The 24,616-nt window shown below is 50.7% G+C and overlaps 11 protein-coding genes across 11 annotated transcripts; 6 read left to right on the top strand and 5 right to left on the bottom strand.

Annotated features, from left to right (window-relative positions):
* The first annotated feature begins 1,624 nt into the window (after positions 1 to 1,624).
* Positions 1,625 to 3,108, top strand: BO79DRAFT_291503 (uncharacterized protein). The gene is made up of 2 exons (XM_025689004.1): positions 1,625 to 1,845; positions 1,937 to 3,108. Exon 2 carries the CDS (start codon positions 2,042 to 2,044, stop codon positions 2,864 to 2,866), a length of 825 nt encoding a protein of 274 aa, XP_025533853.1. The 5' UTR covers positions 1,625 to 1,845; positions 1,937 to 2,041; the 3' UTR covers positions 2,867 to 3,108.
* Positions 3,109 to 3,413: 305 nt separating this feature from the next.
* On the top strand, positions 3,414 to 4,708 carry BO79DRAFT_212146 (uncharacterized protein). The gene is made up of 2 exons (XM_025683150.1): positions 3,414 to 3,605; positions 3,711 to 4,708. Exons 1-2 carry the CDS (start codon positions 3,447 to 3,449, stop codon positions 4,581 to 4,583), a joined length of 1,032 nt encoding a protein of 343 aa, XP_025533852.1. The 5' UTR covers positions 3,414 to 3,446; the 3' UTR covers positions 4,584 to 4,708.
* Positions 4,709 to 4,779: 71 nt separating this feature from the next.
* On the bottom strand, positions 4,780 to 5,456 carry BO79DRAFT_73964 (uncharacterized protein). Its single transcript, XM_025689675.1, has one exon. The coding sequence runs from the start codon at positions 5,340 to 5,342 to the stop codon at positions 4,938 to 4,940; it is 405 nt and encodes a 134-aa protein (XP_025533851.1). The 5' UTR covers positions 5,343 to 5,456; the 3' UTR covers positions 4,780 to 4,937.
* Positions 5,457 to 5,536: 80 nt separating this feature from the next.
* On the bottom strand, positions 5,537 to 6,784 carry gpaA (guanine nucleotide-binding protein subunit alpha gpaA; the record flags this gene model as incomplete). Its single annotated transcript, XM_025683579.1, has 4 exons — positions 5,537 to 5,580; positions 5,636 to 6,192; positions 6,249 to 6,591; positions 6,667 to 6,784. 4 exons carry the CDS (start codon positions 6,782 to 6,784, stop codon positions 5,537 to 5,539), a joined length of 1,062 nt encoding a protein of 353 aa, XP_025533850.1.
* Positions 6,785 to 10,965: 4,181 nt separating this feature from the next.
* Positions 10,966 to 12,377, top strand: BO79DRAFT_183814 (Smr domain-containing protein). Its single transcript, XM_025680289.1, has 4 exons — positions 10,966 to 11,104; positions 11,168 to 11,268; positions 11,356 to 11,606; positions 11,698 to 12,377. Exons 1-4 carry the CDS (start codon positions 11,068 to 11,070, stop codon positions 12,113 to 12,115), a joined length of 807 nt encoding a protein of 268 aa, XP_025533849.1. The 5' UTR covers positions 10,966 to 11,067; the 3' UTR covers positions 12,116 to 12,377.
* Positions 12,378 to 12,465: 88 nt separating this feature from the next.
* On the bottom strand, positions 12,466 to 14,043 carry BO79DRAFT_205536 (FPP/GGPP synthase family protein). Its single transcript, XM_025681862.1, has 2 exons — positions 13,393 to 14,043; positions 12,466 to 13,326 (listed from the first exon to the last, which is right to left on the bottom strand). The coding sequence occupies exons 1-2, from the start codon at positions 13,812 to 13,814 to the stop codon at positions 12,579 to 12,581; spliced, it is 1,170 nt and encodes a 389-aa protein (XP_025533848.1). The 5' UTR covers positions 13,815 to 14,043; the 3' UTR covers positions 12,466 to 12,578.
* Positions 14,044 to 15,095: 1,052 nt separating this feature from the next.
* BO79DRAFT_183808 (cell division control protein 14) lies at positions 15,096 to 16,371 on the top strand (the record flags this gene model as incomplete). Its single annotated transcript, XM_025680288.1, has 2 exons — positions 15,096 to 15,351; positions 15,418 to 16,371. 2 exons carry the CDS (start codon positions 15,096 to 15,098, stop codon positions 16,050 to 16,052), a joined length of 891 nt encoding a protein of 296 aa, XP_025533847.1. The 3' UTR covers positions 16,053 to 16,371.
* Positions 16,372 to 16,511: 140 nt separating this feature from the next.
* Positions 16,512 to 18,484, bottom strand: BO79DRAFT_241461 (FAD-binding oxidoreductase; the record flags this gene model as incomplete). Its single annotated transcript, XM_025685122.1, has 6 exons — positions 16,512 to 16,877; positions 16,949 to 17,154; positions 17,215 to 17,545; positions 17,647 to 17,737; positions 17,802 to 18,198; positions 18,264 to 18,484. The coding sequence occupies 6 exons, from the start codon at positions 18,482 to 18,484 to the stop codon at positions 16,594 to 16,596; spliced, it is 1,530 nt and encodes a 509-aa protein (XP_025533846.1). The 3' UTR covers positions 16,512 to 16,593.
* A 435-nt stretch (positions 18,485 to 18,919) lies between these two features.
* BO79DRAFT_279352 (uncharacterized protein) lies at positions 18,920 to 20,245 on the top strand (the record flags this gene model as incomplete). The annotated part of the gene is made up of 6 exons (XM_025687974.1): positions 18,920 to 19,033; positions 19,094 to 19,159; positions 19,211 to 19,315; positions 19,363 to 19,741; positions 19,790 to 19,864; positions 19,914 to 20,245. 6 exons carry the CDS (start codon positions 18,920 to 18,922, stop codon positions 20,243 to 20,245), a joined length of 1,071 nt encoding a protein of 356 aa, XP_025533845.1.
* Positions 20,246 to 20,665: 420 nt separating this feature from the next.
* BO79DRAFT_205527 (putative mitochondrial outer membrane protein (Sam35)) lies at positions 20,666 to 21,783 on the bottom strand (the record flags this gene model as incomplete). The annotated part of the gene is made up of 3 exons (XM_025681861.1): positions 20,666 to 21,129; positions 21,208 to 21,447; positions 21,526 to 21,783. 3 exons carry the CDS (start codon positions 21,781 to 21,783, stop codon positions 20,734 to 20,736), a joined length of 894 nt encoding a protein of 297 aa, XP_025533844.1. The 3' UTR covers positions 20,666 to 20,733.
* A 786-nt stretch (positions 21,784 to 22,569) lies between these two features.
* On the top strand, positions 22,570 to 24,591 carry mac1 (putative copper-activated transcription factor GRISEA). The gene is made up of 3 exons (XM_025689674.1): positions 22,570 to 22,741; positions 22,798 to 22,958; positions 23,047 to 24,591. The coding sequence occupies exons 1-3, from the start codon at positions 22,707 to 22,709 to the stop codon at positions 24,456 to 24,458; spliced, it is 1,608 nt and encodes a 535-aa protein (XP_025533843.1). The 5' UTR covers positions 22,570 to 22,706; the 3' UTR covers positions 24,459 to 24,591.
* Positions 24,592 to 24,616: the final 25 nt, after the last annotated feature.

Raw genomic sequence — 24,616 nt, 5'->3', positions numbered from 1 at the left:
CTGAGTCGCCCATCTTCGGGGAATCCCAAAGGGGGGAGGGCGGAATGAGAATAATGAAAAAAAAAGTGGCAGCCTGTGCAAAGTCAGATGTCATGAATGTCTCATGAAGCATGAATCCACTCTGCAATGGCGAGCTGAAGATAACTATATTCATGACCCCCCCACCGGGTCAGGACCCGAAAACCGTGGAAGTCGAACTGGATCTGCGGCAATCCAGACGATCAATTTCATTTTCTGGAGGGGGAAATTCGGGAGAATGGCGCAGCTGAGGTAAATTGACGGGCTGTGAAGGGTAATGGAGAGCGACGACACCAGGAAGCCATGAAACAAACTGGTGATAGTTTAGAAAAAAGGGAAGGATGAGTAGGAAAAGGAGGAAGGAAAGGGGAAAAGAGGCGTTGAGTTGTTGTGTTGTACTAGTAGTAGCAGGGAAGTTCTACATTCTAGATCACGAGGCCGGTAATCTTACAGGGGGGGGGGGGGGGAAGAATACTACTTAGAGTATACAGCATGTTGGGGTGGGACAGGTAATAATACGCGTGGGCACCTGACCGGAGGAATCCCTAGTCGAGATTGATTTGATTTGATTTTATGGAGACTTATAGATTGTTCCACACGCATACTACTGTACTACTAGCTAGTCAGTCGATACATACAGTCGATATGTTCAGTTCAGTATCTAGTAGTCATGAATATCTTCTAGTAGTTAGTTATATCCATCCCGTCCAACGACTTTTCTTTTCTCCACTCAGTCTTGGTCGCTGCACTACTACTAACTAAAAAGACTCCACTTCAACACGCTCGGTCTTACTCTGGCTTCAGCGGACAAATTAGAGACTCAAGACAAGACTAGACTCTCCTCTCTTCAGTCCGCCATCTCCTGGTCCCGACAAGTAGACTACCAGTCTAGTGTTCGAGCCTCACCCGGTCCAGGTCGCCTTATACCGTCGATACTGGATACTTGCTGGTTTGCTTGATCTTCACTGGGTCGGGAACATTCGCTAATGAGTTTAGCGGGCCCTTTTTCTCCCCCCAACTTTCCTCCGCCAGCCGATATCCTGAATGTGGCGCTCTATCTGGACAGCTGAACCTGCCTTGCGTTGAGACGTTCCTGGTCCTATGACGGGGGTGCATTACAGTTGGAGTCCCCATTCCCGTGGGTTTCGTCTTCCCCTTCATTATGCTCTCGTGGCTGAACATGACAGAGCTGGACCTGGAGGGGCCACTTTCACACTATCCCAACACAACCCCCCCCCTCTCTCTCCTCTCTTTCCTTCTTCCTTTTTCTCTCTTCCCTGCCCGTAGTTAGCTTAGATTACACACACCTGCAATGCGAGCTTCAAAACCACGCTGCGATCCCACTAGACGGGGATTTTTTTTGTTTTACTGTAGATGTCCCTGCATGGTGGAGTCGCGCGCACCTTTCCTTTTCTCCCTGGATACTATAATATCAAAACAGACTATGGGAATTTCCCTCACCGGATCGTTCCAGGACAGTGGTGCTTGAATATTTTTTTTTCTTTTTGATTTGTTGATGCGCCATGCTTGCGCCATGCTGGTCTTAGTTATAAGTACCTTCCAGATCGCATCCTTGAGAAAAGAAGTCGTTGGTTTTTGAATTGTAACCACTTGCCTTATCCATTCTTCATTTACTTATTTACTTCCTCTCTCATACCTCCCACCCCATCTTCCAACCCTATCTGTGATACTCTGCGACTACTTTTACCACAACTAGCCTGGGAGTGACTATCTCTCACTCTATCTCTTCTACTGCTATCGTCATCTCTTCCCCTTCCTGGAACCGGAAAGAAGCACTATACAATAGAGAGATTCCAACTATATCCGGTAAATAACCACTACTTCCCAATTGCGCGGGTTACACAGCTCTCCCCCCCTCCAAAAATAGATATCCCTAATACTTACTGATATACATTAGAGAATAATCAAAATCCTGCATTATTCCGTCAGCAGGGAAAGCAAGCAGTGCGTGTGAGTGTGTGGTGTGCGGCCCTAGGACCTAGCACATCTAGAGAATCCTGCAATGAGCTGTATGGACCATGAATGGTCAATCCCGAAAAAAGACATTCGGATCCTTTCCTTCGCCATTCTGTACGTGGTTGCCAGCATATTCTGCATTCTGGTCCTACTAGTTCAGCGTCTTCGCCGTCCACCACGCTTTAGATCCTTCGCCTACGTACCGCCAGAGAGGCAAATGATGGACCCGCCGCCCTTTACGCCGTCCGAGAAGTGCGATCGTGGTGGTATCGTGGGTAGTGGTGGCGAAGAGCCCGTCGGCAGGACTGCAGCAGTGGGCCTAGGCCTAGTTCAGGGCCACGGCTACGGCGTAGGCTATCTCAATGACCCAGCCTCCCAGGGCGTTGGTCCATTCCCTTCAGCCTGTGATGTCCTGCAGCCACTTTCCCAGCTGTCTCCCTTACCTTCTAGTGGTTATCTAGCGGCTGTCCTGGCCCGCGAGCGGAGCCTTTGGACAAAGCAAGCATCTGGAACCGACGGTCATCTGGTGCCGTTGTCGCCCGGGTGTGCCGCCTCCGCCCCTGTCCACGACCATCGTTCAGCTACACCCCCCGCGGTGAGGTTGGATGATCGCCTCGGTGACTCGTCATCTGAAGCGCCAACTCACGGTTCCATGGTGGTGTCAGATCCTCTGCGCCAGCCCGGAATTCCTGCGCCGGTTCAGTGGTATGCCAACCCTATTGCTACTAGCCACGAACAGGGGGTCCCCAGTATCGCAAACCTTATCGGATCCCATCCTTCCCAAAAATGCGGCTACGCAGTTCAATTCATGCACGATGCAGATGAGGAGGGTACGCGCTCCTGGCGACGGTTGATGATTGAGTACAGCTAGCCTTAGCTGACTGATGGTGTGATGTTTCCTCTTCGAGAACGATGCATTGTGGGGTTCTTTTCATCCTCCGGGATTTGGCTTGCTCTTTTTCCCTTTCCCTTTTTAGTTGTGGGCTTCGCTGTTCAGTTTACCTGTTCTATTGTTTTTTCCCCCTCTCCCGGGGACGCTTATGAGGATTTTCGGGCTAGTAGCATAGGGCGTCTGTCCCGAACGACAGCGCCCAAAAGGATGGCAGACTGTGCTTTAATTTTTTTTTTTTTTTGTACCTACCTAGCTTAGCATGCAATGATGATTGATGACCTCCACGATGACAATCATCTAGTACCTTTGCGAGCAATACTTGGAGGCGACGAACTCCCTCCAGCAAGCGCGAGAGAGAAGAGAACAACTGAACCCCGAGAGACGCTCTATAGTCCCCGATTTCCCGATTAGGACTAGCCCAAACATCCAGCTCGATCTGGATGAGTCAGCAGATCTACAGGCCTCCCCGTCACCACATGATGGAATGGCCAGAAGAGCTTCATGCCCAACCTTCCCCTCCTCTTGACTTCTCCCAGCACACATAGCAGAAGCAGAGAAGATGACTCTCACAGCCTACGCCTCATACCCGGACTCTCCGGACCTCGCTGCTTTGAACCTCTCGCGCCTGGTTGCTCGTTTAGAACATAACCTTCTCTCCTCGTCCGCGGATCTGAAGCCACTACGCCAGTCAGAATACCAGCGCATGAGAGTCGGAGCAGTACGTCCTCGTGCCTTTCTCCTACTCGAAACTACCTATCGCGTTGCATAGTCGAGGATACAGCTACAGCCACCGCCATGACTATTGACTAACCTATAACCAAAGAACATAGAATACGCCCGCACCAACCTCCAAACCCTCGAACGCACCCTCCCCCAGATCAAACCCACCGACCGTCGCAACGACCTACAGTCCGACCTAACACGTCAACGGCAGGTCCTCAAACAGCTCCAGAATGTCCTCGACGAGATCAGTAGTTCCCAGGCGGAACCTCAAGCCGACGACGACGAAGAGGAAGACGACTCTCTAGACGGTGAAGACCTCCTCGGTACCCCAGACGAGGGCAGCACCACCGACGAACAACTCGAACATGAAGAGAAGGACCGTGATATCGTACCGGACGATCATGAGCCAACAACAACAGCAGCAGCACCTATCACCAACACTCTACCCGCACCACCAACGACCACCGAACCATCCTCCCAAACCCCAGAAGCCACTCCCGCCCCGACACACGAACAACCATCGACAACTCTCCGAAACAGATCACACGCACCCACAACAACCCCCTCCACCGCAACAGCCAGCGCAACCGGCTCCTCTTTTCAGAAGAACCCTCCTTCCCCACAACAATCCTCAGATGCCCGATTACAAGCGACAGAAGAGACGCTGTCATCTCATCGCGCGGAACAGGAAGACCTGACATCGTCTATGCTTGCGCTAGCAACGCAGCTGAAGACTTCGGCTCAGACGTTCCACTCCTCCCTGGAGGCGGAGAAGTCGGTGCTGGCTCGCGCGGTGGATGGGATTGATCGCACGGCGGGGAATATGAAGGTCGCGGAGCAGCGTATGGGCATGTTGCGGAGGATGACGGAGGGGAAGGGCTGGTGGGGACGGATGATGTTGTATGCGTGGATTTTTGGGATGTGGCTGGTGGCTATTTTGATTGTGTTCTTAGGGCCGAAGCTGAGGTTTTGATTTTTTTTGGGGGGGGAAAGTGAGTGTCCATTGGGGAGGAAGAGAGTGCCGAGTGACAATAGTTAGTAGATAGTATTATTATCCGCTGGGCGGAGATTGAAGCTGGACCTGGGCCTAGAACCTGGACATTTGGTGTAGATACATGCTAATAATTGATAAAATATTGTTAAACACTTTTATTAGTTCTTCTAATGTACACCGACTCTACGCGAAAACACATTTTTAACAGAAGATATATTTCACAATCCTTAACTCTGACTATAACCCAATGACCGACCCGGCATGACACATGAGGAAAAGACATGATATTCAGCGTACCCTGTCAATCTCCCGTGCCCGTGGCCTTGTCGTCGTTCATTGCCCTCCAATGTACGTGAGACCCATATGGAAGAATGCGTAATATATGGTTACACACAGAATTGCGGACGAGGGGCACCAAGAGATGATGGGATATCCAGCTGGGGAAAGAAGACACAGGATGAAAAAGGAAAAGCGGAAAGAGGGGGTGGAGGGTAACGCGAACACGGAGGGAGGTAGACCAGAAAACGACGCGGGAATCCCATATAAGTAAATAAAGGAGAAAAGAAGACACGCAAGCACGGGCTCTAAGAAATCTATAAATTCCGATGGAACCACAGATGACCCGCTGCTCACAGAGAAGAGAAACAGAATAGAAAGTGCAAAGGTAAAACAACTCCTGCTCTGTGTCATGGGATGGATATCGGTAATGCTGATAACAAAGAGCCGGCTAGATATCATTTCAAGACAAAGGAAATAGGGAATTAGTAAAATAGACAAGTGAATGTCTCAACGCCAGGATCTCTCAAAAGGGAGGAATAAAAAGAACAGAGTGCGACATGGTATGGCAAAAAGCAAAACAGACAAGATTACAAGTCACATAGCATACGGTCTAAATGTCGAGAAGTTCTCACTCGAGCGAAATATACCGGTCATTAGATCAAACCACACAGTCTCAGGTTTTCTTGGATGATGATGTCTAATGAGAGTCAGTATCTGAGCATGAAACGGTTCGATGAGTGTGCGGAACATACCGTTAACTGCGGCCATGACGAAACGGATCTGTGTGGTATCCGTAGCACATGTGAAGTGAGTGTAAATCTGCTTCTGCTCGGCTTGGTTGAGAGAGACAAAGCGGTTGAGGATGTAGTCGCAGGCGGCGGCGTAGTCGGCACCACCCTCGTAGTCGGGGAAGTAGTTCTTCATAGGGCTGACGGGCAGCTTCTCCTTGAAACGATCGATCTTGTTCAGGAAGAGAATGATGGAAGTCTTGACGAACCACCGGGAGTTGCAGATGGAGTCGAACAGGGTAAGCGCTTCCTGCATACGGTTGACGGTCTCGTCCTCGAACAACAGCTGGTCGTATTCGGAGATGGCGACCAGGAAAAGGATCGTGGTGACGTTCTCGAAGCAGTGGATCCACTTCTTACGTTCCGAACGCTGGCCACCGACGTCGAACATGCGGTAGGTCAAATCACCGATGATGAAAGTAGTCTCGGTGATACCGGTGGTCTTGACACGAGAGCGGAGGACATCCTGGTCGGTGGGAAGGTAGTCAGGCTGCGCGATACGGTCGATGGCATCGAAGTAGCTAAGAAATCGGTTAACAGAGGCTCCTGACGAGCCCGAGACAGATGCGGCACTTACTACTTGGCGGAATCGTTCAGCTGGTATTCGCGAGACCGCTTGAAGCACTCCTGAACACCGCTGTCGCGCCACAGAGCACCAATGGCGTTACCGACCTCCGGGGGCAGGTTGTCGCCCTCGATCTGAGCGGGCTGCATGAAGACGGTCTGGACGTGGTACTCATTGCGAGCATCCTCCAGAGGCAGCTCCAGCGACTCCATAGCCTCCAAGATGACGCGCATAGACTGGACGGTGTTGCTGTAGATGATTTCCTTGAAGGACTCGCGCTCATCGCGGGAGTAGCTGCCCTCGTGGATCAGCTTCATCTGCTTGAGAATGGTCGATTTTCCGGACTCTCCAGCACCTGTTCAAGACATCGTTAATCTTGCGTCCCAGCGCGAAACCTACACGGGGGTAGAGAGAGAGAGAGAGCGCATACCTAGCAACAGCATCTTGATTTCGTTCCGCTGCATCATCTTGTCCCGCTTGAGCTGGTTCTCAATCTCCTCGTTACGGGCCTTGCCCTCCTTGTCTTCAGTACTCATTCCACAACCCATTTTGGCGGCGATTAATGAACGTGGGAGTGATGGATGAAAAGTCTAATGTGTAGCGGGGGGGACGGAGTTGGGTGGGCGGGTGGTAGTGAACGTCAAGAGTAACGAGCCTGTCCGCAGGGAAAGATGTCAGTCAGCCATGGAAGCGAATTCTCCGTGTATTGTAAAATTGGGAGCCGGCCAGCCCCTTGCCCCGTCGACCGTGGGTGTACGCGGAAAGAACCACTATCGGACACCCCAAGAAAAACAATCGAATGAACGATGCACGATTTGATTTTTGAGTGTCGGAAGAGGATCAGAACCAAAAGGCAGCAGTCTCCCCAGGCCCAGAGATCGTGCTGACGCAAGGAGGTGCAGCTGATGCATCAACCGGAAGGCCTGGGAGCACCGTCCACCATGGGGGAGGAACTCCGGGGCAGAGAGGAAGCGCGAGGAGGAAGAGGGAACAACGACGTGAAAAGGGCCACTCACTTTGCTCGAAAACTTGATATATCAAACTCCAACTGAGAGGAGGAGAAAAGAGAAGAATGGAATTAAACCGGGGATGATATTATTACTAAAGGCCAAGCGGACGCAAAGGAACGGGCGGCAGGGGAAAAATCAAATATAAGCGCGGAGCGTCTGGGACTAGTAGGCGGAAAGGAGGCGAAAGGAAGGTGGAACAGGGAAATACACCAATCGCGGTGATTTCAACAAGGATAATCCAGAGAAATTGGACTGAAGAGGATAGCGAAAGGAGAAGTAAAATAATGGAGAAAAGAAATGGACGAAGTAAACCCAGGGATTCTAAAGGGAGATGCTGGTTCTATCCCGATCCGTGAAAAAGTTGGGGTTTGAAAGGAGGAGAAAGGAAGAAGAAGAGGAGGAGGAGGAGGGGGGGGTGTGGGAATAGATGAGACAAGAGATCGAAAGGGAAAAGAAAAGAGAGAGAAGAGAGAGAGGGTAAAGCGAGCGAGGCTGAAGGGCCGGAGGGAAAGGATTAAGCTCAACAGGTTGTAAGGGGGGGCAGACTTTCAGCGTGAGCGAGTCGGGCAACAGAAAAAAGAGGGGCCAAGATGAGATCCTGAGGCAGTCCCGGGAGCGTGCCAAAAATGAAGAGCAACGAGAGAGAGCGTGTGTGAGGGAACTAACCTGGAGAGCAGACAAAAACCCGGGAAAAGGAGGGATTGATTGGGGGGAAGTCTGAGGAAGAGGGGATGAACTAGAGAGAACGCAGCAGGCTGATACGCCGACTCCATTACTACTACTACTACTTACTTACTTACTTACCGGGTGCCGGTACCTGCTTGCTGCTAGTCTACTAGTAAACTATTCTAGTACCAAGTGAGTATCGGGGGGGTGAAGCCTGAGGAAAGGTTCTTCCTCTTCTTTTTCGCTTTTGATTTTGATTTTCCCCAAATAAAAATTTTATAAACCTTTTTTTTTTTTTTTTTTTTTTTTTTTTTTTTTTTTTTTTTTTTTTTTTTTCCCCCAAAAAAAAATTTTTAAACCTTTTTTTTTTTTTTTTTTTTTTTTTTTCCTTTTTTCTCCTTCTTCTTTCTGCCATTGACCATTCCCGCTTTTTTCTGGAACGATAAGCTGGCCCGGTTCCAACCTATGAGTGACGATGACTGGACCACTTCAATAGGGGCAGTGGAGTCGTCTCGTTTGGTAAATGCAATGGCGACCCAGTCATCGACTGCTGATTGGCTCTGCTGGTAAGGGGTGGCAGTGGAGGAAAAACCAGCACGATCCAATGGCCTTGCGATTCTAATGAGTAGCCTTCCCCTTTTTCGACGACCGGCTCTTCTCTGACTTAGGAGTCTGCTCTGTACGAAGTTTGTTGTGCTCCAAATGGGATTCTTCTCCCGATGGTAAGACCAGCACAGTTCAGAAGAGGCATAGTCTCTTACATTTTAGTCCCGAAAAGCCCATCCCAGACACGAGTACAACTATCTACTAGATACCACACCATCCTCTGCGTCATAGATACTGTCAGTCGGCAGCATAAGACAGGCATGATACAGTGATGAGACAGCAAAGAGGTGTCCAAACCCGGATCCTATATAGAGTTACAAACTACTAAGTTTTCAGGGCTGTCGTTGCCGTAGATATTATGATTAATGATTCAGTTGCATGAATTAATTTCCGGATGACGCAGATCTGCAGTGCGCACCTGTAGGCAATGGCCATGGCGACCGGGATACTATTCGACAGCCAACCCATCAGGCCTTTTTTAACTCTTCAAATCATAATAAGCGCTAACCTCCACTGGTGACGAAATCAATCCTAGATCTCTCTCGTCTCTGCTGCTCATCAGTAACGGGCTAGACTAATCCTGCAGCAGTAATAACGACAACGACAGCAGCAGCAGCAGCAGCAGCAAAACATCGTCCACAGTTCGCAGTAGCCGACCGTTTCTAAACCTGGTCAAGGGTGCAACCTGGAAGGGCGCCTGCAGTTTCAGGTGCCCACCACGCGGTGGAGGTCCGGCACGCTCAGCGCCCGATCGCCAGGTACACCGCGCCATCACACAAAGTTACGCGGTCGGTTGGCTTGTTCCAGAATGTCTTGAGAGTTGAGAGGCTTGAGCTGATAGAGCCAGTGACGCATTTGTGTCTATTCAGAGGCCGAACATTCTGAGGAATCAAACGTGGCGGAATAATCATGCATGTCTGATGTGATGATTATACGGGGTAGAATGCATTCCAGCGGAGGCTACTACTGCAGCTCTAGACTACCATGTGGAAAAGAAAAAAAGGTGGATGACCTCAAGATTGGGATGGACATTAGCGTACGGAGGAATATTGTCGTTCCTGTTCCTACGGCCAGGTACCGTATGGTAAAACTCCACTTGCAACTGCCCGTCGATCGCTTCTCCGCACAAAAAGGGAGAAATTGGATGAGAAGCATGCATTCACAAAGACCCATTCGCTGCTCACCATATCATCTGATACACGCTTGTGGTTTCGTCCAGTGGCGACCTCTTGGTTTTAGTATGCACTTCTTCCATCGCATCATCTCATGCTGTGACAACAACTCCCATGGATGAAGAAGGATTCAGCCACTGCTGCCTCCCACAACCACTGGACATGCACAGGCGGGACGACCCGCCTGAATCGTGCAAGATGAATCTGCTCAGATGTTGCTTGCTGGAATGGAAGTTGGTAACCGAAATTCGTGGTTCTGCAACTTGACTAGAGACCAACTTCTCCACTGTCTAGTCGCCTTTAGTCGCTTGCTTTTACCGCCCACGCTATTATTCATGATGATTGTCGTCTCCTTACCATCACATCACGTCTTTCACCCCTTTGACTAGGGGAAGGGCCTCGTGGCGAGCTGCCTGACATGTCCTCTCCTACCACTCTGGGTTATAGTTACTAATTATGATAATTAACTCCAAGTTATACATACTCTGTAGTTAGTATATCCCCTGGAGGGTCGCGACTGCTTATACTACTTTCAATTGAGAACTCCTGCCGCTGTCGACCGATAACCTAAGAAGGCAGCTCGAAATGGACTAATCCCCATCTTTGCATGGAGCATGGCCAGACTATTGACTTGGTTTCCACTCTTCACTGGCTTGGTGACCTTGGCGTAGACACCTTATTATGTAGACGCTTTTACTGACTCGGTTGTAGATATAGCCTGGGAGAAATGCTGAATACGGTCAGTGCTCAGCAGTAACCGATGGAGGTCATGGTTATGATTTCTGGGTCCAGCTGCAAGAATGCCGAATGGGTAAAGAGATTGGTGGATGATGATGGTCGGCAGGATCCTCAGTAAGCTCGGAAATGGGCTGACAGGCTTCTAAAGTGTCCCAGTCCGTTGTGACTCGTGATGGGGTGGCTGACCGTGCATCCTGTCAATACGAAGGAGGAATTGAGGAAGACCGTGCAGAGTAAGACACTCAACTCCAACCCGATAACTAGATTGTCGCCTACCGCATGAAGTTATCTAAGAATGAACTGAGGAGACCATGGATTTCCAATCCAGCCCAGCCTTTTTCCTGTGCGATTCCGCCCACGATCCCTGGCTGGCTCATCGGCCAATCCGATCGTCGCTCCACTGATCCATCCACGGATCCAATCCCCGATCCATCCATCTCTCAGGGACTGCAACATCCACTCGCGCGATCGGCCTTCCTTCACAGCCTCGCCTTTGCGCTACACTTGTTTTTTTTTTTTTTTTGCGACCGAGGACATCGCATACAGACTATACCCGTACGGATTGACTATCCGTCACAGATACGCCCTCTTGGGATCATAACATCCTCTATCTTCCGCTAGATACCCCTTTTCGTCAAAATGCATGAGCATGAAATGTCCTACATGGGCCCTCGGGGTAAGATCCCTTCCTACCTTCATAGCCACAATCTTTAATTAACTAACAACACCGTTACCGAAGCCTTCAGTCACGATCAGAGCCAAGATGCAGAGGCCGAATACGACCGTCTCCGCAACCTAGCCCGACAAGAAGCTTCAAAGCGCAACTCATGTTTCCAACGGGTACGCCATTGACAACCACTGCCGCAATCACCCAACCGCTCGCCAGAATAAAAAGGAACAAGCAACTAACCAACTTTCAACGGCCAGTCTCAAGAAGCCTACTCCAGCGGCGATGGCGCTAAGGCCAAGGAGCTCTCCGAACAAGGCAAAGCCCACGGTCGCAAGATGGAAGAATACAACAAGCAAGCGTCGGAGTTCATCTTCCGTGAGAACAACGCCAACGGGCGCGTCGCAGCAGACACCATCGATCTGCACGGACAATTCGTCGAAGAGGCAGAGGAGATCCTCGAGGAGAGGATCAAGTATGCGAAAGCGCACGGTCAGGATCATCTCCATGTGTAAGCTTCCTTTTCACGTTACACACTACACAGGCTTCTTTCTTACTCTCGACACAAATCGCTAATCATCCAACTTTCTGCCACTCAATAGGATCGTCGGCAAAGGAAACCACTCGGCCAACCATATCCAGAAAATCAAGCCCCGAGTAGAGCAAGTCTGTCAGGAACTTGGTCTTCAGTACGCGACTGAGGAAAATGCTGGGCGCATTTATGTCAATCTGACTGGTGGACCGGCGGATATGGAGACTGCGCCTACGCCCAATCATCCTCACTATCAGCAATACCCTCAGCAGCAGCAGCAGCAGCATCCATCGGGCACCTATGCTCACCCGCATCAGCAGCAACAGCAGCAATATCCCGGTTCGCAACAGCAGCAGTATTCTGGTTCTCAGCAGCAACAGCAGCAACAACAGGGTGCGGGTAACCAGGATGAGATCGAGCAGGTGGTCAATGCGGTTCTGCCTAAGATCCTTAATAAGCTGGAGAAGGCTTGCTGTGTGGTCATGTGAAGAGAGATTCGCGCTTGGATACATAACAACTTTTGGCAAAAGAGTAACTTTTTTTGCCTATATATGATACGATCTGATGTGTGATTGGTATAGACAGAGAAGGGTGCGTGGGCAGACACGACCGATCATTGGACTTCTCGCGCAATTGGGCATTTGGCGGAAGACTACATATACCCCGGGGCTGTGTATTGGATTCGGTACTACCTAGACGGTGATTAACATGTTCTGGTTTCTTTTTGTTACGGACTAGAAGATAAGAAGCAAAGAAGCAAATCAAAGTTCGTATTAAGAATCGCCATGTTTGAATGTTTCAGATCATAAGACAATCTGATCAATAGGCTAAAAGGTATCACGTTTTAACATCCTGCATAAATACGAGGTCCCATGCAATCCACCAACCAGCCAACCAGGGATGGCGGCGAATAACCTCCGAGCATGGACGCTTGATCATCGTCCGCCGAACTTACTGGGGACCACACTCCCCCAGTGTCGATTCGGTGATCTTGTTGAGGATCGCCCGGACCATGGCGCCGTCCTCACGTCCATCTGCTTGATCACCATCGATCGCTTGGATTAGGGTCAGTGCTTTGGCTCGCAATTCTCGGACCACGTCCCGCGTGTGCGCGAAACTGCCAGTGCTCTCCATGTAACTAACTGCATACAGTTTGACTTCTTCATCTTTCGTCTTTTGCTTGAGAATGCTGAGGAGCTGATGGTTTCCGGGGTTGGAGCGGATACTATGGATGATGGGAAAAGAGAACTTTCCCTCCGTGAGGTCTTCACAGAGACCTTTGTTCTTGGTGTAGGTAGTGTTGGACAGGTTGAGGTAGTCGTCGCAGATTTGGAAAATCAGACCCATGACGTTGACGAGGCTCACGCAATCCTTGCCGGAGCTACTTTCGGCCTGCATTAATTTCACTGCAAGTCGGAACAAACCACCAGTTTTGTTACCGACCATCTCCAGATACTCGTCCTCGCTGGGGCAAGTCAAGGTGTCTCGCCAGAAGAGATCCATTCCTTGACCGCGGTGTAGGTTCAATAACTCTTGAACGTAGATGTCGATCGCAGCGGGGTTGTTCAACTTCTGCACCTCTTGCAGAGCGAGGAAATATACATAATTCGCAGAGTTGATGGTCTGCGCGGTGCCGTATATGTTATGGGCTACTGGGATACCTCGTCGCAAAATGGAGTTATCTTCGACATCATCGATCCTGGCTCATACGCCATAGGTCAGGTAGGTGTCCAGACTAAACCGAGGCATGATGTAGAGAGCTTACAGTAACGATGCAGTATGAAGCATGGCCACCACCTTTGTGATGATTGAAAGGCTCTCCGGAGGTACCTTCAACCACATATTGAAGGCGTTGATAAGCTGCCGCCGTATGTCCTTGCCGGGGTGCTGTAGCATATAGTCGTACGGCCCCATGACAATTCTCTCATTTTCAGGCGACCATTGTCCATCCTTGTATTTGGTTCCATCGACACTGGAGCGATTACGATTGTGCATGCGCGAGTGGTTCGTGTTTGTGGCGAGCCCATCATCGTTTGAGCTTGCGTGATCCATGGCCGGACTCACCAGGAGATCTGGCTTTCCCAGACTAGCTGCGCCTGTGCCGTCAATTGAACTACCTGCGAGAAAATACAATTCGGGGTGAGGAGGACCGCTAGCAGAGATTTCAGGAATGGGTCCTGCAGACATGGTTTGAGTGTTAATCGCTTGCGTGTTTTACGGGGGTGATTGCTGGGTCTCGTCACGAACAGAGAGGGGGAGGTTTTTGGCGAGCGGGCAATGCTGTAACAGCCAGGCAACCGTGAGAGAGGGGAGGAGTGAGCAAGCCCATCTTACAGGTAATCAGGAAGAAGGGCACAACCGCAATAAATAAGGTCCGTGTCCCATAAGAATGAAGGCAAAAGTAACCAACTTGAAAGGGTATATTGCAGGCTGCACAAGGCTCTCTCAAGAGAGCTTCTGCTGCGGGGAAATCGGCCAAATGACGAGGAGCATCACATGCATTGCCATTGCTTTTCCCCTGCTGAGGTCACATGACTCCAATGTCGGCGAAACTGGGAAACTCCGATCCGGTGACAGCTGGGAATGCTCCCTCCCTCACTTCCCCTCTCTTTTACTAAAGTTACACCAAAGCTCCCCCTCCCTGTGTGATTCCCCATGTGACGAGTGTGACGGAATTTTCAATTCTACCGCCTGCAAGGGGTGGTGACGTTTGAGTGGTTGCACCAGCCACGAGCAGTAGTACTTAGTTAAGTACTTAGTTGTCATGGGCACGGTCGGTGGGCCGGTAAAACACCCATTCCATGCTCTGGAGACTGCTTCCGTGTTGGTTCTCATACTGACCGACTTCTTCAAGAAACTCTGGCAACCCAACGGGTGACGGCATTATTCATAACCTTCAGGCCTTTATCTTGGCCAGGGATTGTCTTGGTGGCGTAGCTGAAAAATGGATCCCCTTTCTTGACATCATTAGCTGAAGGCTATCAAGGAGATCCTGTTCTTCATGGCGTCGAACGTAGCACGCCTATTGGAACACGATCGTGCGTCTCCGGGACAACCATCGGGTGTTTGTGTCGGATGTGGGGGAGCTGCAGTCACTAAGGCTGGCCAGTGACCGAGTCTAAATCGGCTCGATCAGCTTCACACGATGACAACAACTATTTCTTCGCTAGTTGATTGAGCCCACCGACTATCGCTCACCAATCATTGTAGCCTTTAATTAAGGCCCCCATTCTCCAAGCGCCTGGGCTCAGCCGTGTTCGATTATTTTTCTGGCTCCTCTCTCTAAGTTAAGGTACTACATATAGATAGCGCCGTATCTCTTGGCCCAGGGTCCTTTGCGACTGACAGATCACGGCCCGTCTTTTTCTTTTTCACCCCCGTTTTCCTTCACCTGCAACCTAGTTCCTTATTTCCCTGTTAATTCTGGAAATAGCCGTGCTACTCATTATCTCTGCCCTTGTATTACTCATGGAGGCTTTGCTGGCACACTCGTTCGACTACCTTTCTTCTTACGAACCAAGCAAAGTTCGCAAAGGGCTGCGACAGGTCGAAGGGCTCCTCGCACAGATTTGTTTATCCAAGACGAAACGCCCGGCGTCTGACAAACGGCGTTCCCTTTTGTCGTTTGGGGCTCCGCAACCGGTGCCCAAGACTTTGGCCGAGCTTCGAGATGATCCGGCCTTCAGGGAATTTTTCAAACTTCAGGAGGGGTTTCAATGGAATGGTAAGTGTCGAGCTATCCGCCGACTCGCGATTATGTGAGTTCCCAACACTAATGCACTGCAACCAGTCGCAATGCGCTTGGTGACATGTCTCGAACACCTGCTTGGGCGGGGGAGCAATGGCACCAATGACCTTCTCATCGTCTCCACACTCGATCTGATACAGGGTGTGCTCCTCCTCCACCCTCCATCGCGCACACTGTTCGCGCGCGAAATCTACATGAACCTACTTCTGGACCTCCTTGATCCAATCAACTGCCCCGCCATCCAGTCTGCGACCCTTCTCACCTTGGTCACGGCTCTATTGGACCACCCCGCCAACACGCGCACTTTCGAGGAACTTGACGGACTGCTTACGGTGACCTCGCTTTTCAAGCAACGTGCGACATCTCGTGAAGTCAAGCTCAAACTCGTCGAATTCCTGTATTTCTACCTGATGCCGGAAACACCGATGATCCCCACTAGCGCAGCGAGTGCGCCCAACACAGCAGTCCTTGGACATCAACGGAGTCCAAGTAAACTTGGTGTTTCCCCGGTCTCCCGGAGTGTTAATGTCCCCGGTGCCCACGGCGGCGGAAAGGCGCATCGGGATACACGTACGACTGACGAGAAGCAAGCATTATTGGGCCGGTATTTGAACAATGTGGAGGATCTGGTCGAGGATTTGAAAGAAACCGCACCCTTTGGAGCAACAGTCTATTAGCGGTGTTACGAGCGTTGAATTTCTTTGTTTATGTTGAGCGTGCATGGATAACGGTATCATGGCTGGGGTTCTTTTTCTCTAATGGTTTTTTCTTGATATCCTCAAGCTCCTTTTTCCTTTGTTCCTTTGTTCCTCTATTTCCTTTGTCTCTTGTTTTCTCTTCAGCCTTTCCCGTCTGGTACGGTCTATGCATCCGGCACAACAGCCTCTATCCTGTTTCTTCCCTCATTTTCTGTCAATGCCTTTCTTATATGACTCATGCATCCGCCTGATGTCTCATGTGTCACGTTGAGACCATGTCTTTATAATCTTATGCGACCCTGAATGAATTGTTATGAATGACAATTGTTTGCTACTGAGTAGTGTGACCCATGCCTGGGGCCAATGCATGTCTTAGATCCGAGCTCCGGCAACTTCTGAGCCAAACTTTCTGAGCCCCATCGCTATGGAAACCACAATCTCTCGTACAACTCTGTGTCTCCCTACATATGTACAGTCAATCATCTACCCACCTACCTGTCTATTCATGACCCCTATCTAGTTACTCCATTCCAACCTTACTCAACAACCAACCCCCATTCTGCAATGTCTGAAAGACCCCCTCAGGGTCATACTTCTTCGCCACCTCCTTCAACCGTCTTACGTTCTCCACACCATAACTCGCCAACGGATCCTGGTCCCACGCCGCATAATTCGAATACTTGTACGGGAGATACACACCCGTCCGTTTTGCCGCAGATTCTGCCGCATCCACGATCTTGCGCACTGCCTCGCGCACCCGTTCCTCATCTTGGATGTTCTTCCAGTCTGCTCGGGCGAGGAACCCTGTACCGCAAGAATAGATGTATTAGCTACCAGGGGGAAACGTAAGACATCTTCCTTGTGGGTATACGTACACTGCTGTCCAACGGGCTCCAGACCTAGAGGACTTCCGCCATTCTTGAGCGATTCCCTCATGGCGAGTGACGACATAGGCTGAATGACGGTCGTCAGGGCGATGCCTTCTATGTCCTTGAGAGCCTCGGCTTGCTTAGCATGAGCTTGTTCGATGGCCTTGTAGACTTCTAAACTAGGGCGGCTGGACATGGTGCGAAATTCATGGCTGTGAGAGTTGTTAGATTGGCACTCTTCAATTGGTAGATTCTTCAAGGATATGACATACACAGTAGGTTCAGCTTCATTCACGGATGCTACGGCCTGGACTAGATCGTAGACGGTGCGGATACCCGGAGGCACGAAGCTAGTGAGATGAGGTATGTCGTAGAAGGCCTGGAAGACGGGGGGATTCTCGACTGGCGCGCAGTAAAAATAAACGATGAGAATGATGTCGTTGGTGGCGTTCCAGATGAGAGATGCCTTGTTGTCGGTTTCAATGGCATCGTGATATTGCATCAGTGCGGCGCGCAGTTGGTCGGCTGCCGTGAGGGGATAGATACGAACTTCGGTCCATATCTGGTTGGGGATGGTGTTCATCTCGATCTTGGTAACGATTCCTGCAAAATGTCGAATTAGAAGTCTGCTGCTAGGTATTACGAAGACCGTATATGCTGGTGTTGCTGGTCATGGAGCATGGTAATGGTAGGTGGTATAGTACCGAAGTTAGGCCCGCCACCCTTCAGGGCCCAGAATAAATCGGGGTTTTCGAGGGCATTGGCATTGATAATTTGCGAGTTGGCGAGGACAACCTGATCAGTGGTGGTTAGATGCTGTATTTATTTGTGGGAATGGAGAGAGGAGATAAATGCTAACTTCGTAGTTGCAGACGCCCATGGCACCCACACCATACTGACTATTCTGGAAGGAGATGCCGCCGCCGAGCAACAAGCCGGAAACCCCCACGGAAGGCACTCTTCCTCCTGCAACCGCCACCCCGTGCTGTTCAAGTCGGCGATATACTTCCAGCCATCTCAATCCGACGCCAATATTTGCCGTGGATTTGTCTTCAGCCACCCGAACTTGGTCAAATGCTCCCAAGGAGATGACCACGCCGTCCTGGTTACTGGTGAAGCCCGGAATCTGCAAATGGCCCCCACCCCGGATGGAGAACTTGACGTGGAAAAAGCGGCACAGCGCCAACGCAGCTGCAACTTGTTGGGCAGTTCCGGGACGGACGATTACCCGAGGTTGAAGCCAGCAATTGGTAGACCTGACCGGATTATGGTGGTTGGTAAAGGCATTCTTTTGGTGGTCGAACCAAAAGTATAGACGTACCAGGGAACTATACGCTGCGGCTCATAGCCATTGGACCCGTGCACGACGGCAGCTGCGCCAAAGAACAGGGGGAAGACGGCGGCAACGTAAGAGGCTCGTTCCTGGTCTTGCTCTGCAGCTGACAGGCTGTCAAATCGCGATAAGAGGGTCTCTATATGCGTGACCTTCTTCTGCTCTAGATGGCAGGCGTTGGCGATGATCTCCGAGACCACCGCAGCCATTGTGTGATCTATGCACGAGCTATAGATGCAGGTAGTTGTCACAAGCCAAATTTTGGGGAAGCAAAAGAAAAAAAAAAGAAAAGAAAGGCAAGGAAGACCGAGAAGAAGGCTTCTGCCCCCAATTCCGTGATCCGGATGGTGGATATCGGCTCGGAACCGACTAGACGCTATCTGCGCCGGCGTCTTGAGCGATCCTGCGACCAGGATTCAGACCCCTGTTAATGTTTGAACAAGCCTCGAATTTGAAGCCTGAGAATCCCAGATCCCTGTTTCATTTGTACGTTAAGAGTATTGGCATCATCGACTTGCATTCCTTCGTGGTCCACAGCACCTCAGACAAAATACTTTAGAAATGATGGCTCTCCCCGCTTCTGCTCTCTCTTCTCTATCCATCCTGATGACCACCTCTGCTTTGGTGCATGAGAGCCGGTTAGGATGGGTGGGTCTATCGAGCAACAGGGCGATGTGCCAACATCGTCCATGACCATCGCGGTGCGGATCATTGTGTTAGTGCTGGCGGTTCCGACAACCTTGGTGTGCATGCTTCGAGTATGTTTCCTCGATACTCCTGCAGGCCATATGGAGTCCATAATGACTGAGCTGTTGTAGCTGTATATGCGCAAGTTCGTTCTGAACAATTTCGGGCTTGATGACTGGTTGGTGCTGGTTGCTCTTGTGAGTTACGCAGCCGGTAATTTTCCCTGCGCCTGATAACTGACTGGCTAGATCGGAGTGGATCTGTTCTCTGCCCTGGCGTATATCATAACGTACTATGGATTGGGTCGGCCTTTGAAATATGTTCCTGAAGATCATCTGGTTGTCTTCCTCACGGTTCGTACCTTCAGGTCCAAAGCTTTTAACCGAACTGATCTTTGCAGCTCGAATATGCCTCACAATGCGCCTACCTAGTCATTGCAGCAACTGTGAAAACGAGCCTGCTCATATTCATAATGCGTCTGTTTCCGACTCGCTTCGTCCACATTGCCGGGAAAGCCCTTCTTGGTATCATCGCGGCCTTCACCCTTTCGGGGACCCTCGCGCTGGTCTTTCAATGTCGCCCCGTCCAAGCGGCCTACGACAAGACTATCACCAATTCGAGCTGCTATCCCACTGAGACCTCGTACGCAATTCTTATGATGCAAGGTGTCATCATGTTCGTGCTAGATGTATCGATCCTAGTACTTCCGATACGGCCTATCTGGCAGTTGCAGATGCCGATAAGGAGACGAATACTTGTTCTGGGGCTACTCTGCATTGGTGAGTTTTTGAAAGAATTCAAAAGTCCGATAACTCATTATTGTGCAGGGTTTACCGCATGTGTTGCTGCCCTCGTGCGTTTCTCGACACTAAAGTTTGCCAATGATACGACCAATTTCACCTGTATGGTTTCCTTCAAGTGGGCAGAAGATAGATTACTGACTGTTCCCAGACTCAGCCTCCACGTCCCTCATTTGGATGGAGATTGAATTCAACCTCGGCCTAATGTCAGGGTCTCTTCCTTCTCTGCGAAAACTTTTCAAGCTTGGCACTCAATTTCCCACGAGCCGCTCAACGAAGACACAGCAAAGTTATGCATCGAACTTCGAGTTGCACCGCCACAGTTGGACTATAGGTGGAATCACAAAGAAGACGGAGATTCAGAGAGACTATGAGAGAAGTGAGAGCCAGGAGTTCATTGCCCCAATATATGGGCAGGGAGAACTGACCACAACTTCCAAAGCGTATGCGGATGGGGAGACAAGCTCTGCCAGTAATGTATGATGCCCGGGTCGTGATGGCTAATGTATGGTATCTGTGTCTCGAGGACGCCAATAGAGCCATCCAAACACAGAGAAGACCCAAGCGGGTTTGCGCATTCAATTTGTGAAGGTTCCATCCTATTACTGCCTCCGTCAATGCCGAGCCGGTCGGTGTGTGAGGGTCAAGCCGACGTAATGCCTGTATGTCCGGAATTGGTCTCCGATACGCGGAAATTGACATTGGCTAGCGTAGAAGCTTACCTCCTTACTAGTACTATTAGTTTACAGGTCCAGCCACTGGAAGGGAGATAGACAAAGACTTGCCAATATGTTTCCTACAGTATTGATATTGCTTGACCGGATCTTGTCCAAATGGGTTGATCAGGGTATAAGGCTGTGACGAATTTCCTTCAAGGCGTAGGCCTGTTCCAGTTCTAGTTGGGTAGCATTGACACATATAAGTTGTTATTGTACAGTAAAATTAGAGGATGCTTTCACAAATCCATCCGTCTAGAAGAACTTGAGGAGTCTGTCACGATGTTGTACAAGGTTCTCGTGTTGGCGCAGCAATTGTCCCAGCCGGTTCCGTCGCCACCCTAGCTTCTCCTCCAAGATCAGGTGTGTGTATGCGAAAACACTAGCATCGAACAGACCCGGATTCGGTCGGTCAAAGAAGTGCAGGTTATCGCCCAGTAACGTGGACAGTGCCTCGAATGCGTCGTTAGCTTCGGCCTCCAAGGCACCCACATCGATATAAGATGACGTTTTTAGGATCTCTGTCCGGGCAGCTTGCTGGAGCTGCAGCGCGAGAGCGGTCCGCACGGCGGAATTCGTACTAGATGGGTCCACGTATAAAGGTCGAGCAACGGCCTCGAAATCCTCGGGATCCAGGTATAGGGTATATAGCTGCCCCGGCGCCAATTAAGTCAGTCAAAACTCATCCATCGACAATGGATTCCGGGGGGTTGGGGGACCGCAACGCACCCAAGCATTTCGTATCCGGTGATCCAGCAACGACGCATATACCTCGAAGCGCAGATCCAACTGCTGCTCCTCTTCGCAGTGAACTTGCTCGATGGCCCATTTTTGGAGCTTGCTGGAAGGAATAGGGGCGTTGTTGTTGATGGGGTGGGCGGGGATTAGGAAAGGAAGGGCGCCAGAGGGAGATGCATGGTTGTTGGAAGGAATCACGTCGACGTCGATCCCAACGAATCTTAAGTATGCCTGGAGAGACACGCAGAGGGGTATCAAGTTAGTGATAAACTTTAGAACTAGCGCAATGCTGCATTTCCTAGTACGTACCTGCCACTTGAGACACTGCGGGTTGAACGACGGTCTGCCATGTCTGGCACCTGCGGCATCGGTGAAAACATACAGTCGATTGCCACGTTTGTCGGACCATGCGCTGTGCGGGAGATCATTGGAGGGGTAGGTGACGAGGGGAAAACGGTCGAAGATGCGCTTGATTGGCGCAGGAACGGAGAAGAAGTCTCGAGCGCGCGACACCGTGCTCACATTGTCCGGTGCCTGGCCGGGGACATCACGGTGTTCGGGGGTCATTGGATGATGGGATGGAGGGAGGGAGGGGATTGCGCAACGGGGCGGATAAAGAGGGCGGGCAGAGCTGAGATGTCAGTTTGATAAAGCTGGGGAATTGGCGACAAGGCCAGCTAGAAGACCCGAGGTCGATGTAGGTTTGTTTAATGAACAGAGGGGACAGATCCGTTTCTCGCCCAACTATTTACTTAGTTAAGTTCAGTTGATCTTGTTATTCGCCGGCTGATAATCTCCGGCCGCCAAGCCCGCACCCATTTTGTATGCCTTAGGCAGAGGCAAGGATGATGCTGCCTGAGGTTGCCAATGGGCTGCCACGCGTTGGATTTGAATTACTCTTATCGGCTTATCGTTAAGTTTTGCTCCGCCGTTCGGACGGCAACGGAGACCTCCACCATCTTTCTCTCTTTCTCGGCTTGACCACCCACGGCATTCTCTCAGCAATACTTATTATTCAACTTCCTGCGGGGTTGTAATTACATACTGCAGCATTCTTCCTCATCCCGAGCTGCAATCTCCTCGGCCTCGCCGGGTTGTCGTTCGTCTCTTCCCCGCCTCTGGAATCCATCCCACCGGGTAACCTTTGCGCTCGTTCGAATCCGTCGCTTGTCCAACCCCGTTCCAGCCTCTCTTTGTCATTCCACTTGTGGTACATCCTGGTCCGCCTTCGCTTCGAGGGGAACAATAACTTGTTTTCTCGGTAGACGTGCACCGCAATTACCTGTCTCTAACACACTGCTTATTTCTTTTCTTTTCTTCTCTTGTGATCAACTGAGTTCTTACGAAAGCCTGCTTGCGGCCGTGGTACGATCAGACCTACGGGCGGGGTAAGGCCATTCGCACACTTATATCTCACCTGAAAGCTCAGGCCCTCCCGTGGATTCACTATTCAGCATACTCTCGGCTGATGCTGTTCTGGGCTCGTTATCATGCCTCTCGATGAAGAAGGGGCCAAGTGGTCATGGTATGACTCTCCGCCGGTGAATAGGCTCTCTGCTAATCAGATGCGCTTCCACTTAGTGAGCCATGTATCCGTGGCCATCGGTCCTCGAAATGCCAGCACTTCGACAGGATGATGATGAAGGTCCCAAAGGCCGGACGACCGCTTGCTAGATGCCCTCATCCGAAGGGAACTTGCAGCTGCCAGAAGCTATATGCGTTCATGATTCGCATTCCTAAAGGTGGGTATATGCGACGGATATAACCTATCGTCTATCCTACCGTGTCATAGTCGCGTCTTTGGTCACTGACTTTGACTGTGTCATGTAGGCTCGACTTGCTTGTGTAGACCAGTGTACCAAGTGCCTGCCGATGCGGCGGAATCTGCTTCAACCACTCCCATTTCTGCTCCTCCGATGCCGATTGCTGCTCCCAACAAAATCCAGAAACCCATCAAACGACAGATCAAGACTGCTCCAGAGAACCTTACCAAAGCCTTGAACTCCATACCAGAATTCGGAAGCCAGCAATTGGAACATGGAAATCTGGGCCGACCATCTCCTTATCCGGCTCAGGAACAGCGTTTGTCCAGTTCATATGAAGTCATCAAGCAAGAACCAAACCCTTCGCACAAGACCTTCGAGTGCACCAGCGAAGATAAGGCGCCGCAGGGCGGCAGCTGTTGCTCTCGCAAGTCTCAGCCCTCACAGACTATAATTCCGGATGTTCCAGCTCCTGCAGTCCAACGTTCCTGTTGTAGGAAGTCCGATTCGGCGGCACAAGATGTCGAGAAGGAGGACAGCACTCCCAGCGGTTATGATCACTTCCAACCTCCAGCCTTCGACAGTGATAATGCAAGATACACACCGAGCTCTATTCCCCAGGTTTCGACGTGGCAAGATTTCCAAGCAGCGAAGCAGAGCCAGTACATGCAGCCTTTCGCATTGCCCGTATCCGAGTCTGGTTATCTCCCAATGGCTGGACCTGCCGCAGGTTTTAATTCTAAACCACTAGACTTTCAGCATCCGCATGCGTTCAACAACTATGAGATCTTCAACAATCAGATCTCTCAGCCGACGTCGGAGAATGCTATTGCAAATGCAGCAAATCCTGCTGGCGAAGCCTCCCATGATTGTAGCTGTGGCGATGGTTGTCAATGTCTTGGTTGCGCGTCTCACCCCTTCAACAACACTACTAGACAGCATGTCCAACAGATGGGCCTCCTGGTGGCCCTCCGTGATGATGAACAGAGCCCCGACAGGCTGAACAGCCATAGAGGCTCTCCTTTGCAGACTCAACCCCCGGACTTCTCATCATTACAGTATTCCTTCGCCAACTTCGGTAATCCTCTGGGCGACAACTTTCACCACGTCGCAATGCACCCATATGCCCAACAGAGTACGGACTCGGGTCACGTAAACAATGGCTATTCATCTCCGCCTGCGGATTATCTAGGACAGCAACTGATGGTACCGTCAGAGTACTATACTCTCGAGTACCCAGTGGGGCTACCTAGCGCTTGCTCCGATACAACTGGAAGCTGCCAATGCGGAAGTGACTGTACTTGTGTTGGCTGTCTTACCCACAGTGGACACAACGGACTGCCTCTTGAGCCCGCCATGCCTGAGGGCAACTGGGACCACATGAACCTTCCAGGTTTCTCCATGGACGCTACAGGTCACAGCACGTCACAGATGCCCGTGATGGATAACTTTGTCGCTCATTCGAACTCTATGCTGTAGTACCCCACCTTTTATTCGCATTGGGATGCAATGCGACTCCGCCATCTTTCCACCCTTATGCCCTTCCCTTGCTTTTCCTGCGATCAAGTTCTCACTCGGATGACCGATGCTTGTTCATGATACCCCTTGCTCATAGATGTTGGATGATAGAGGATACA

The sequence above is a fragment of the Aspergillus costaricaensis genome, assembly GCF_003184835.1.
Source record: "Aspergillus costaricaensis CBS 115574 unplaced genomic scaffold BO79scaffold_67, whole genome shotgun sequence".
In the NCBI taxonomy this organism is placed as follows: domain Eukaryota; kingdom Fungi; phylum Ascomycota; class Eurotiomycetes; order Eurotiales; family Aspergillaceae; genus Aspergillus; species Aspergillus costaricensis.
Note: the sequence above shows the minus strand (reverse complement) of the source record. Positions and strands in the feature narration are given on the sequence as shown.